The 14,261-nt window shown below is 41.7% G+C and overlaps 1 protein-coding gene across 4 annotated transcripts in view; it reads right to left on the bottom strand.

The window, feature by feature from the left end:
* Positions 1-583: 583 nt before the first annotated feature.
* Positions 584-14,261, bottom strand: part of LOC129822718 (uncharacterized) — a 22,945-nt gene continuing 9,267 nt past the window's right edge. For 2 of the 4 annotated variants that reach the window (XM_055881049.1, XM_055881046.1), the window contains 15 exons: positions 12,613-12,843; positions 11,768-11,908; positions 11,297-11,533; positions 10,984-11,088; positions 10,505-10,750; positions 10,225-10,320; positions 8,822-9,046; positions 5,834-5,948; positions 5,726-5,749; positions 5,235-5,278; positions 4,898-5,137; positions 4,577-4,702; positions 1,192-1,434; positions 1,000-1,104; positions 584-843 (listed from right to left, as the gene is read on the bottom strand). In XM_055881049.1, coding sequence (XP_055737024.1) covers positions 814-843; positions 1,000-1,104; positions 1,192-1,434; positions 4,577-4,702; positions 4,898-5,137; positions 5,235-5,278; positions 5,726-5,749; positions 5,834-5,948; positions 8,822-9,046; positions 10,225-10,320; positions 10,505-10,750; positions 10,984-11,088; positions 11,297-11,533; positions 11,768-11,908; positions 12,613-12,843 — 2,208 coding nt within the window. In that variant the 3' untranslated portion in view covers positions 584-813. The remainder of the gene's footprint in view (positions 844-999; positions 1,105-1,191; positions 1,435-4,576; positions 4,703-4,897; positions 5,138-5,234; positions 5,279-5,725; positions 5,750-5,833; positions 5,949-8,821; positions 9,047-10,224; positions 10,321-10,504; positions 10,751-10,983; positions 11,089-11,296; positions 11,534-11,767; positions 11,909-12,612; positions 12,844-14,261) is intronic. The other 2 variants (XM_055881047.1, XM_055881048.1) reach the window with 2 other exon arrangements.

Raw genomic sequence — 14,261 nt, 5'->3', positions numbered from 1 at the left:
TCCGTATGCACGATCGAATAAAAATAAATAAAAGTCCTATGGATCACTCTCTAGTGTGTTGAGGAAATGTATCACTGGGGGACTACACGGATAGGCAGAAAGTCCTGTGGATACCGCTTTGTTGAGGAAGTGAATCAATATAGGGCTGCATATGCAGGCGAAAACCCCTGTATAATATCACTTTTCTGTGCCGAGGAAGTGTATCAGAGAAGGGATGAATTTGCAGGTCGCTTAGGAAAGCGTAAGAGATTGTGAAAGTGAGAGTGAAAATCTTTTGTCCTTGGTGGGGAAAAGGTTGCGCACCACTCCTGGATCGTCACTTAAGTGTGACCCGACCAGTCCTAATTCAAGATGGCGGACTGAACTTAGCTACAGTTGAAGTCGGAAGTTTACATAAGAGTGTCTAGTTTGAGAAACAGATGCCTCACAAGTCCTCAACTGGCAGCTTCATTAAACAGTACCCGCAAAACACCAGTCTCAACGTCAACAGCGAAGAGGGGACTCCGGGATGCTGGCCTTCTAGGCAGAGTTGCAAAGAAAAAGTTATTGTTGACAGTGAGATGATATTAATTTTTTTGCTGAGTTTAGCTGTTCCATTTTTTTTATTTTTTTCAAAAACAATGACATTTCTAAGTGACCCCAAACTTTTGAATGGCAGTGAATTTCTTAGAATGAGGCTGAAAAATGGGTGGATTGCAAACCAGGTAGTGTGTGGGTGTCGTGTCACTTAGTGCCAGTGGATGGCGCTATGCTCTACCAACTGAGCTACATGGGACATCATTAAACCTCATAGAAAAGATCTGGTTCTTCGCTTCAATTGTCTTCATTTTTCTCCAAATTGAGCTAGAGAAAGAGAACAGAGTGTAAAACATCAGACTTTAACAAAAATGACAATCTAATATCAGCCATATAAGATTAAAGGATATGCGAGACAGACAGACACAGACAACCAAAGACAAACAGCAGTTGAAGGTCAATTGACATTAATACGTGTCATACCTCTCTGAGGTCCATCGCATCACGCAGCATGTAGCGGATTCTGGGGGATGTCCTCTTTTTATTAATGATCACCACAATCTGCCTGTAGTGCTGATCCATTCTGGACTGTGGAAGTATAGACTGGCTATTAGTGATCACATTTATAAAATCAGAAAGACAAACAGACAAGAGACAGACGATATGTAGTTGTACCTCAGCCTCCTGAGAATCCTCCTCTAAGTCCTTGCCGATGGTGAAGAGTAATGTGCACAAGCCCTCCAGTGAACCATCATCACCATTCTTTAGTAGCTTTACAATGCAGTTGTGCATGACGGCCTCCATAATCATCTTTAGCTTGAACAACTCGCACATGAACCTGATGTTGCATAGCAACTCCCGCTGCCCCTCTGCCTTCGTCTCCTCCAGCTCCTCCCTCAGTCGCTGTCGGTCCTCCTTCTGGAAGGAATCAGGGAGATTTGGTGAGCCTGCCTTGAACTAATCAAAATTGCATTGGACTAAACAAGGTACAAGTTAGTGAGTTGTTACAAGCGTTACAATTATCAGTTGAAGGGAATAAATTCTTCAATGTAAGGTTAACGGCTAGTAGACCAAAAGTGATAGGGGGCTTCATGACCACAATCCCGAACTATCTACAGTCGTGGAATTTTTTTTTGAGAATGACACAAATATTAATTTTCACAAAGTCTGCTGCCTCAGTTTGGGTGATGGCAATTTGCATATACTCCAGAATGTTATGAAAAGTGATCAGATGAATTGCAAAGTCCCTCTTTGCCATGCAAATTAACTGAATCCCCCAAAACCTTTTCTACTGCATTTCAGCCCTGCCACAAAAGGACCAGCTGACATCATGTCAGTGATTCTCCCATTAACACAGGTGTGAGTGTTGGCGAGGACAAGGCTGGAGATCACTCTGTCATGCTGATTGAGTTCGAATAACAGACTGGAAGCTTCAAAAGGAGGGTGGTGCTTGTAATCATTGTTCTTCCTCTGTCAACCATGGTTACCTGCAAGGATCTGCAAGGATCATTGCTTTTCACAAAAAGGGCTTCACTGGCAAGGATGTTGCTGCCAGTAAGATTGCACCTAAATCAACTATTTATCGGATCATCAAGAACTTCAAGGAGGTAGCGGTTCAATTGTTGTGAAGAAGGCTTCAGGAAGGTCCAACAAGCGACAGGACGTCTCCTAAGGTTAATTCAGCTGCAGGATCGGGGCACCACCAGTACATAGCTTGCTCAGGAATGGCAGTAGGCAGGTGTGAGTGCATCTGCACGCACAGTGAGGCGAAGACTTTTGGAGGATGGCCTGGTGTCAAGAAGGGCAGCAAAGAAGCCACTTCTCTCCAGGAAAAACATCAGGGACAGACTGATATTCTGCAAAAGGTACAGGGATTGGACTGCTGAGGACTGGGGTAAAGTCATTGTCTCTGATGAATCCCCTTTCCAATTGTTTGGGGCATCCGGAAAAAAGCTTGTCTGGAGAAGACAAGGTGAGCGCTACCATCAGTCCTGTGTCATGCCAACAGTAAAGCATCCTGAGAACATTCATGTTTGGGGTTGCTTCTCAGCCAAGGGAGTGGGCTCACTCACAATTTTGCCTAAGAACACAGCCATGAATAAAGAATGGTACCAACACATCCTCTGAGAGCAACTTCTCCCAACCATCCAGGAACAGTTTGGTGATGAACAAGTTTGGTGATGGAGCACCTTGCCGTAAGGCAAAAGTGATAACTAAGTGGCTCGGGGAACAAAACATCAATATTTTGGGTCCATGGCCAGGAAACTCCCCAGACCTTAATCCCATTGAGAACTTGTGGTCAATCCCCAAGATGCGGGTGTACAAACAAAAACCCACAAATTCTGACAAACTCCAAGCATTGATTATGCAAGAATGGGCTGCCATCAGTCAGGATGTGGCCCAGAAGTTAATTGACAGCATGCCAGGGTGGATTGCAGAGGTCTTGAAAAAGAAGGGTCAATACTGCGAATATTGACTCTTTGCATCAACTTCATGTAATTGTCAATAAAAGCATTTGACACTTATGAAATGCTTGTAGTTATGCTTCAGTATTCCATAGTAACATCTGACAAAAATATCTAAAGACACTGAGGCAGCAGACTTTGTGAAATTTATATTTGTGTCATTCTCAAAACTTTTTGATTTGCTAGGTAGCTTTAGCGCAATGACAAAGTCTAATAGACTTCCAGTTATTGCGCTAATGCTACCTAGCAACTTCCTTCAAACGGAACACGGAGACATACAAATGGTATCCACGAGTTCATCTGACTCTGGGAAAGTAGGGCTTCATTGGCAAAATCTCAAACTATCCCTTTAAATCAATTACAATTGTTAAGAAAGCATAAGGCATTATGAGGAGAAATTATGTTCATGTAATGTATACTGAACAAAAATATAAAACGCAACATGTAAAGTGTTGGTCCCATGTTTCATGAGCTGAAATAAAAGATCCCAGGAATGTTCCATATGCACAAAAATCTTATTTCATATGTTGTGCAGAAATGTGTTTACATCCCTGTTAAAATAATCCAGCCACTTAACAGGTGTGGAATATCAAGAAGCTGATTAAACAGCATGATCATTACACAGGTGCCACTTGTAATGGGGACAATAAAAGGACACTCGAAATGTGCAGTTGTCACAACACAATGCCACAGATGTCTCAAGTTGAAGCAGGGTGCAATTGGCATGCTGACTGAAGGAATGTCCACCAGAGCTGTTGCCAGAGAATTTAAAGTTAATTTCTCCACCATAAGCCGTTGTTTTAGAGAATTTGGTGGTATGTGCAACCGGCCTCACAACTGCAGACCACATGTACGGCGTATGGGCGAGCAGTTTGCTGATGTCAATGTTGTGAAATGAGTGCCCCATGATGGCGGCGGGGTTATGGTATAGGCAAGCTAAGGACAACAAACACAATTGCATTTTATCGATGACTATTTGAATGCAGAGACACCGTGACGAGATCCTGAGGCTCATTGTCGTGCCATTCATCCGCCGCCATCACCTCATGTTTCAGCATGATAATACATGGGCCCATGTCGCAAGGATCTGTACACAATTCATGGAAGCTGAAAATGTCCCAGTTCTTCCATTGTCTGCATACTCAGACATCACCCACTGAGTATGTCTGGGATGCTCTGGATCGACGTGTACGTCAGCCTGTTGCAGTTCCCGCAAATATCCAGCAACATCGCACAGCCATTGAAGAAGAGTGGGACAACATTCCACAGGCCACAATCAACAGCCTGATCAACTCTATGTGAAGGAGTTGTGTCGCGCTGCATGAGGCAAATGGTGGTCACTCCAGATACTGACTGGTTTTCTGATCCATGCACCTACTTTTTAAAATGTTTTTCAGGTATCGGTGACAAGTCATGTAAGGTATAATATTCCCTGTCATGTGGAATCCATAGATTAGGGCTTAATGAATTTATTTCAATTGACTGATATGAACTGTAACTCAGTAAAATCTTTGAAATTGTTGCTTGTTGCATTTTCTTTTTTTGTTCAGTATAGATCAAGTTCAAGTAATTTTGACATCAAAATGTTGGTCTACCTCAGTGATCGAGTCCAGTTCTCTCTGCATTTCCTTTAAGATCTTACTATTGTCTTTCTCAAAGCCCTTCTGGCATCGGTTCAGCAGCAGCTTGCGGAAGGGTACTGTCACTCCGGGTACTTTCAGCTGAAAAGGCAGGATATGTGGCAGGTAAAACTCATTGAAGGTTGATGGGTTGTTGTTATTGTGTCAGAGAGAGCAAGTGAGAGAGCAAGATGGACAGAGAGAAGGAAAAATACAAAAATACGTTTGTTTTTTTGCTATCACCTCTGGGATTGAGATGGTGAGAAATAGACAGAAAACTTTAACATGTAGACTTACCCCCATGAGTTGGTGATGGTGGCACACCTTGGCGTAGACATCAGCGTAGGTAGGGTATTCAATGGCATTCTTATATATGCGGTCAATAAAGCCCTTGAGTTTGTCCTCGGTGTCAATGGTAAATGCACTCACTACCTTCATCGACTGATGGAAGTTCTTAGGAGTCAGCCTGTCCAGGATGTCATCCATTTGTGCATATATTTCCTCTGTCTTCACTGTATCTAGGTCCACAAAGTCCTCCTTCAAAGTCATAAATTAGGGGGCAGGTGGGGGAGTAAACAAACAATATAGAACCAGGAGATTATTCTAAAACACACATTTTCTGGACAGATCTTACCAGGTCCTTTTCTTCCACCTCGGGTCTGTCAAGAGAAGTGATGGCTGTGAGAGAGGGCGAGGGAGAGAGGGGCAAGAGAGAGAGAATCTGGGATTGGCACATCCATTTGAATTAAATTATAAATATAGCCATTGATTCTTCAGGAACATGAGTTAGAAATGCCATGTGAGCTTAGTTCAACTTTCTTGTTCTACCACAAACCAAAATATGAGCTTATATAAAAACTTGTTTGTAAATAAACACATAGCTTCAAAAAACAAAACACAGTCATTTTGATCTCATGGATGGTCAGTCCTCGTCCTCCATAGCACTGGCTAAGAGTTTGAGAGAAGTTACATTTCTCCAGCTCCATCCCTCAGCTGTTTACCCCAAAAAGTGGCTGGTTGACCAGTTGTTACCCCCGATTGCACCTTTAAAAAAGGTAAGCTAGAGGTCGAGAACCACTGAGATACTTTACTTTGGGCCAATTGTGCTGTAATGGTAATGCTTACTGTATGGTTCCAGCATGTCTTCAACTGTTGAAAAAAAAAGAATGTTATGTCTGAAGGAATCTGGTTTATGCTAAAACAAATAGTACAGATATAATCCTTAATGAGTACCTATTTCATAAAACCTCTTAAATTGTCTCTTGGAGGTATTTTCAAATAGCTTTTGGATTTTAGTGGCATATATCCTCTTCACTTTTCCAAAAGCCTCAGTGATGCTGGGCAATTTCTACAGACAGACAAATAAACATTCAGTAAATCAGAAACTGTACAAATCCAATTCAGAAAGACAGTAAATACACTGATGAAATGGTAAAACACAACAGGTGTCCATATAAATAGTTACAGTGAAACCTAAGAGCCCATCATAAGTATTCACCCTGTGTGTTACAAAGTGGGGTTAAAATGGATTAAATTGTCACTCTGTAAAAAATCTAAGTGGAAGATCAATTCTAAACATAAAAATGTAAAAAAATCCCCCCCTTTCCACATTTTGTTACGTTAGACTTATTCTAAAATGTTATATAAAAAAAATCCTCATCAATTTACACACAATACCCCATAATGACAATGCGAAAATATAAAAGTATTCAGACCCTTTGCTATGAGACTTGAAATTGAGCTCAGGTGCATCATGTTTCCATTGATCATTCTTGCTGTTTCTACAACTTGATTGTATTCCACTTGTGGTAAATTCAATTGATTGGACATGATTTGGAAAGGCGTAAACCAGTCTAAATATAAGGTCCCACAGTTGACAGTGCATGTCAGAGCAAAAACCAAGCCATGAGGTCGAAGGAATTGTCCGTAGAGCTCCGAAACAGGATTGTGTCGAGGCACAGATCTGGGGCAGGATACCAAAACATTTCTGCACCATTGAAGGTCCCCAATAACACAGTGGCCTCCATCATTCTTATATGAAAGAACCCGATGGTCACTCTGACAGAGCTCCAGAGTTCCTCTGTGGAGATGGGAGAATCTTCCAGAAGAGTATCTCTGCAGCACTCCACCAATCAGGCCTTCATGGTAGTGGCCCAGGACCTCAGACTGGGGCAACGGTTCACCTTCCAACAGAACAATGACCCTAAGCACACAGCCAAGAGAACGCAGGAGTGGCTTCGGGACAATTTTCTGAATGTCCTTGAGTGGGCCAGCCCGCAGAGCCCGGACTTGAACCCGATCCAACATCTCTGGAGACCTGAAAATAGCTGTGCAGCGACACTCCCCAACCTGACTGAGCTTCAGAGGATCTGCAGAGAAGAATGGGAGAAACTCCAATACAGGTGTGCCAAGGTTTGAGAAGCCTTGAGAAGACTCAAGGCTATAATCGCTGCCAAAGGTGCTTCAACAAAGTACTGAGTAAAGAGTCTGAATACTTATGTAAATGTGATAGTTCCATTTCTTTTTTTAAAACATTTGCATAAAAAACATTTCATACATTTTGCTTTGTCATTATGGGGTATTGTGTGTAGATTGATGAGGGCGAAAAACAATTTAATAAACTTTAGAACAAGGCGTTAATGTAACAAAGTCTGAATACATTGTAGAATAATAGTGAAGACATTAGAACTATGAAATAACACATATGGGATCATGTAGTAACCAAAAAAAAGTGTTAAACAAGTCAACATATATTGTAGATTATTCAAAGTAGCCACCCTTTGCCTTGATGACAGCTTTGCAAACTGTTGGCATTGCCTCAACCACCTTCACCAACAGTCTTGAAGGAGTTCCCACATATGCTGAGCACTTGTTGGCTGCTTTTCCTTCACTCCACGGTCCAACTCATCCCAAACCATCTCAATTGGATTGAGGTCGGGTGATTGTGGAGGCCAGGTCATCTGATGCAGCACTCCATTACTCTCCTTTTTGGTCAAATAGCCCATACACAGCCTGGTGGTGTGTTGGGTCATTGTCCTGTTGAAAAACAAATGATAGTCCCACTAAGCGCAAACCAGATGGGATCGCATATCGCTGCAGAATGCTGTGGTAGCTATGCTGGTTAAGTGTACCTTGAATTCTAAAAAAATCACAGACAGTGTCACCAGCAAAGCACCACCACACCTCCTCATCCATGCTTCACGGTAGGAACTACACATGGAGATCATCCATTCACCTACTCTGCGTCTCACAAAGACAGTGGTGGGAACCAAACATCTCAAATTTGGACTCGACCAAAAGGACATTCCACCGGTCTAATGTCCATTGCTTGTGTTTCTTGGCCTAAGCAAGTCTCTTCTTCTTATTGGTCCTTTAGTAGTGGTTCTTTGCAGCAATTTGACCATGTAGGTCTGATTCACAGTCTCCTCTGAACAGTTGATATTGAGATGTGTCTGTTATTTGAACTCTGTGAAGCATTGATTTGGGCTACAATTTCTGAGGCTGGTAACTCTAATGAACTTATCCTCTGCAGCAGAGGTAACTATGGGTCTTCCGTTCCTGTGGCGGTCCTCATGAGAGCCAGTTTCATCATAGCGCTTGATGGTTTTTGCGACTGCACTTGAAAATCTTTCAAAGTTCGTGAAATATTCTGGATTGACTGACCTTTATGTCTTAAAGTAATGATGGACTGTCTCTTTGCTTATTATTTTAGCTGTTCTTGACATAATATGGACTTGGGCTTTTACCAAATAGGGCTATCTTCTGTAAACTACCCCTACCTTGTCACAACAACTGATTGGCACAAACACATTATGAAGGAAAGAAATTCCACAAATTAGCTTTTAACAAGGCACAATTAATTTGAAATGCATTCCAGGTGACTATCTCATGAAACTGGTTGAGAGAATGCAAAGAGTGTGCAAAGCTGTCAAGGCAAAGGGTGGCTATTTTGAAGAATCTCAAATATAAATTATATTTTGATTTGTTTAACACTTTTTTGGTTACTACATGATTCCATGTGTTATTTCATAGTGTTGATGTCTTCACTATTATTCTATAATGTGGAAAATAGTAAAAATAAAGTAAAACCCATGAATGAGTAGGTGTGTCCAAACTTTTGACTGGTACCGTATATGGAAATATTACCCACCGCAAAATAATCCAAGGGGGTGAACACTTATGAAAACCTGTAACACTTTATTAGAGAGCTCCTGATCTTACCTGGAGGAAATGGGGGACGTCCTCTATGTGTGGAAGCTGCCTACCCTCTGTTTCAGTCCTCTTCAGCTCATCAAGCTCCTTCTCGAGTGTCTGTATGAGTCCCTCAGCCTCACTCACCATCTCCTTCTCTTTTGCTTGGATCCACTCTCTCACCTCTGAGCACCTTGTCTCAATCAATTTGGTGAAGAACCTCTCACCGTCCTCCAGTGTAGCCTGAGATAAGCACTGTCAAAAGACAGAGAGAGAGAGAAAGAGTCGTCCGTTTCAAGGTGTTTGTCTCAGAAAGTTTGGTAAGCATATGCTTTGTTCCGACTCTCCACACTTCTCCCATAGTATGGACTTGCACACTCCTTGTCTAGATTATAATTGAAATGCATTGGCTGGAGGGAGTTAAATCCATCATTGTTAAATCCATTACGGGGAGTGTGCAACTGCACACTTTGGGAGAACGGTGGAGAATAACGGAGCCATAGGATGAATAGCAATTGTACTTGCTTGATTCCTCATTGAAGGAGAAGAAACTCCAGACCTTATACAGTATGACGCGATTCACCTGACGGGACCAGAGTTTTTCCTAATCAGGTCACATTTTATAAAAACTTCTGGAAAAACTCCTGGCCTTGGGGAAGATGAAAACCCTGTCAAACTGCTGCAACCTTGAACTTGTTCATATGAATCATCTTTTAAAAGCAGGACTGGGGGAGGACAGGGTGCATAATATGTTAGACTACGCAGCTGCTGTTGTAAGTAGCTTAGTTGATCGGACTAAAAAATTGTCTTGTTTCCATGCAATACAGCATGTCAGATCGCAAATATATATATATATATTTTTTTTAACCTTTATTTAACTAGGCAAGTCAGTTAAGAACAAATTCTTATTTTCAATGACGGCCTAGGAACTGCCTGTTCAGGGGCAGAACGACAGATTTGTACCTTGTCAGCTCGGGGATTTGAACTTGCAACCTTTCGGTTACTAGTCCAACGCTCTAACCACTAGGCTACCCTGCCGCCCCTATATATATATAGGTGTATAGGCTGCCACATATATGTAAGAGTTCTTGCTTGTGTTTATTGGGAGTGATGTGTTATCAGCTTGTTAAATAAATTCCAGAGCAAAGTGGAGAGCGCGACTTGAGCTTTTTGCGTTGTGACCGGTATGCGCGACCTGTGATTCCCGTGAATCTGATTGGTCAAGATATGCAAAGAGCCTGCAGCAGCACTCCAATGTGAAGGTCAGAGAAAATGTGCGAGAGTTGACAAGTCATGAGGCAAATCGGTAAACAAAAAAAACAGAACTTTGCCCCTCTTTTTAACGCTTAACTCTGTCCAACAGAAATTCTTGTTTTCGTTACAAAACGTTTTGCAATGGAATCCGACTAATGAATACACCCCTGATGTCTGACCTTTAGAGACTCCACTTCTTGTCTCAGTTTCTGTAGCTCCTCCTCTCTCTCCTGGATTATCTGCTGGCATGTTTTAAAGGGCACACTAACCTTTTTCTGTGGACAAACATACAGACAGCTGTAATTGGCATCACACAATGGATCAAAACATATCCCTTTGTGATACATACATCAGCATGGTCTCTATTCAGGTTGAAATATGTCTATCTAGACTAGCTGATGGGTAAAGCCTGCAACATTTCTCTCTTATCCTTAGCCTATAACGGTATCCCATGAATACCTTCTTGGTAGCCCGCCCTGCAGAGTCTGTCTCATGGTCTTCAGCTTTCAGGTTATCATCATGAGGACATACGTTCTCCTGTAGTGGTGTCAATATGCTAACCAGCTCCTGTTGCTTCATGGGTGATGACTTATAATGAGGTCGCAAAACAGGTTCCGTATCTGCAGGTCCAGTGTGATCGTCAGCATCATCGTCAGCTTGCAGTCTGGTCTTCTCCATCTTTTCAGCAAGCTGGGGTATTTCTGTCTAGAGAGAAAATGCATACACACCCCCCCACCACCACACACACACACAACATTACTAATATTACATAAAAGACAATGCAATAATGAATCAATTATGGAACTTACAGAACTGTAATTCCTGAAATTGATGCATATCAACTACATACTACGGCTTTAGAGCGTAGAGCAAAAAAAGAGACAACCAAGAAGTTAGATATGGACGTTAAAAGAGGAAAGAAGAATAACTGGTCATACCTTTCGGAGATCCAGCACATTTTGCAGCATGCTTGTGATTCTGGGAGAGGTTGTCCTATTCTTCACGATCTTCTCAATCTGGTTGCAGTACTCATCCATTCTGGGCTGTGGAAGTAGACAGTCCAAGTGAATGCTTTTGACTGATTTATAGATTTGAATCTATTGGATTAATCTATCAGATCATTTGTGACAAAAAAAATGATGCACTGTACTTGTTAAATGCCATTGATTTTGCGATCATGGATTTAAACTAAATAAAAAAGATTAAAAAACAGACAGACGGGAGGATGGACAGAGAGAGACAATGCTGTACCCTGGCCTTCTCAAAGTCCAATTCCTTGCCGATGGTGCAGAGTAAGGTGCACAAACACTCCAGCGAATCCTCGTCGTGGTTCTTCAACAGCTTTACGATGGTGTCGTGCATGATGCCCTCCGTAATCATCTTCAACCTGTATAACTCGCACATGAACTGGATGTTGCCTAGAGACTGCCTCCGCCCCTTAGCCTTGACCTCCTCCAGCTCTTCTCTCAGTTGCTGGCCGTCCTCCTCCTGGAAGGAATCAGTAAACAAATTAAACTATACAATTTGTGACTAGTTAGATAAGAAAACTTTTTCCAATGATCAATTCAGGGGAAGAACACCATGCAAGGTTAAGGCACATAATCAATGATGCATTAGTGCATCAGTAAAATGCTGAGGTATTAATATAATTTAGATCAGAATTTCTCAAAGCGTTGGTCTATAACGTAATGGGCAGTGCGTCTAAAGAGATGAATGTGATACCTTGGTGATGGCGTCCATCTTCTTCTGCAAGATTTCATGACTGTCCCTCCCCATGTTCTCAAAGTCTGTCTTGACTCGGTTCAGAAGTATCTTGCGGAAATTTATTGTCACTCCTGGTATGGCAGCCTTGGGTACTTTGAGCTGAGGGGGGAAGATATGCAGGGGGGGTAAAAACGAATTGGTGGGTGTGGTGCAGCAGGGCCAAGCCAGCACCAGGAATGTTGGCTAGGGGTGTTGGAATGTTGGAACAGTGCTCTAGCTGAGCACTGTTCCCTTACAAGGGTGTGGCAACACTCTAATTGACTGCCTAAAGACTTGAATCATTGCCTATGCCCGACCCCTTAGACCAGGGGTCAGCAATTAGATTCAGCCGCGGGCTGATTTTTTTGTCTTGATAGGATGGTCGTGGGGCCGGAACATAATTACATATAATTAGTATTAGTGACCGAAAGAAACCAGACTAAAACATTAATTTCAAACCTTGCTTACATTTGTATATGATCACGTGTATCTATTATGCGTGGAAACACTTGAACAGATATCCAAAATTAAAATGACTTAGAGTTGATTTCCTGGTGTTTCTACAGTCAGTCTTGTGCCCAACAATAAAAACAGATTTTATGAATAAAATGTCATTATAAATAAAAGACCCGCCAGTTGGGGAACACTGCCCGAGAAAGTGTTAAACCCTTTGCACTGTAACAGATGATTAAAGGCAAAATCTGTAAGATTTCCAACTGTTCTCCATGTCTGGTCATTGGCATTTGACAAAAGAAATAGCAATCACCTCTGTGAGAGACAGACAAAATACAGACAGATTGAGAATTGTACAGATACAGACTTACCCCCATGAGGTAGTGGCACATGTTGGCGTAGACCACAGAGCTGGCAGGGCGTGCTATGGCCCTCTCATATATGAGGTCAGTGATGGCCCTCAGTCTGCCCTCTGTGTTAATGGTGAGCTCAGTTATTGCATTCATTGATTGCTGGAAGTTGTTTTGAGTCACCCTATCCAGGATGTCATCCATTTGGGCATACAGTTCCTGTGTCTTCCCTGGCTCTGGATCCTGAAACTCCTTAAAGTTATAAGTTGGGGGCAGGTGAGCCAGTCACATACAGACATTCAAGTTAAAAGGGGGGAGCATGATATCACCAACAATATTAAATCAGGAGCGTATTACTGAAAACACATGTACCGACTGTGTACATACAGTGGTTCCTCCTTTACAACTTGCAGCGTACTGCGGCGCAGCTTGTATGGTGCTGCAGAATTCTATGGCACGTTATTTAAGTGTGCACCACTGGTACCATTAATGCTAAGTTAGTGCTAGTTTGACCACCAGAGGGCATCTTTGAGAAGCATTTGATAGCCTTCAATAACAGCTGTACTAGAGAATGCGGTCACGCGGGAGACCGGGGTTCAATTCCCCGATGGGGAGGAAGGAGTAGGCTGTCCTTGTAAATAAGAATTTGTTCTTAACTGATTCCATATGTATTATTTCACAGTTGTGATGTCTTCACTATTATTCTACAATATGGAAAATAGTAAAAATAAAGACAAACTCTGGAATGAGTAGGTGTGTCCAAACTTTTGACTGGTACTTGCTTAATTAATTTGATTAATATTATGGTGTTTCTATTCCAAGGAAAACGAAAAACCCTCTGGGTTTCCATTAGGATGAAACAGAAATCATGGCGCTGTACAACGTGACGGTTGGGATTACAGTACTGGGCTATTTAGCTAAAAAATCCAGTCTCCTGCGTGCACGCGGGAGACCGGGGTTCAATTCCCTGACAGGGAGGAAGGAGTAGGCTGTCCTTGTGAATTAGACTTTGTTCAAAACTGACTTGCCTAGTTAAAAAAAAGGTTACACTAAGAGCATAACATTTCTACACCCTAATTTTCTAATTGTAGTCTAACCAATACCCAAACGGAGATTCAGTGAAACTAAAAATCTTATTGCTTTATCAAGACCAGTCCCCATGCTTGTCTCAGAGCAGAGCAAAACGGTGCTAAAATAGTTGAAGGTCATTGCTTCAAATCCTATTGCTTCTATCTTCAATATGCTCTTTAAATAAATAAGACCTACACCACTTTTAACAGCACATTACACAACACTAGTGAGAATCATGTTGCCTACGGTAGGTCTACAGCATATCGAAAAATATGACGTGACTCTCTGCCAATAATTGCATATAGAGGATTGGAGGATATTTCTGTAATTCAGTGATATTTATTCCCATTGTAATTCGTTATGGATCCATAACTACATAAACATTGGCATTTGAAAGAGTATTTTTATCATTATTTTATTAATGAAAGCATAAAGATGCCATTATTAGTTAAATGTTTTAGTTTGAACAATATGACCAATATACACTGCTCAAAAAAATAAAGGGAACACTAAAATAACACATCCTAGATCTGAATGAATGAAATATTCTTATTAAATACTTTTTTCTTTACATAGTTGAATGTGCTGACAACAAAATC

The sequence above is a fragment of the Salvelinus fontinalis genome, chromosome 25 (genome assembly GCF_029448725.1).
Source record: "Salvelinus fontinalis isolate EN_2023a chromosome 25, ASM2944872v1, whole genome shotgun sequence".
In the NCBI taxonomy this organism is placed as follows: domain Eukaryota; kingdom Metazoa; phylum Chordata; class Actinopteri; order Salmoniformes; family Salmonidae; genus Salvelinus; species Salvelinus fontinalis.
The sequence above is the reverse complement of the archived record's forward strand: the minus strand, read 5'-3'. Positions and strand labels throughout refer to the sequence as shown.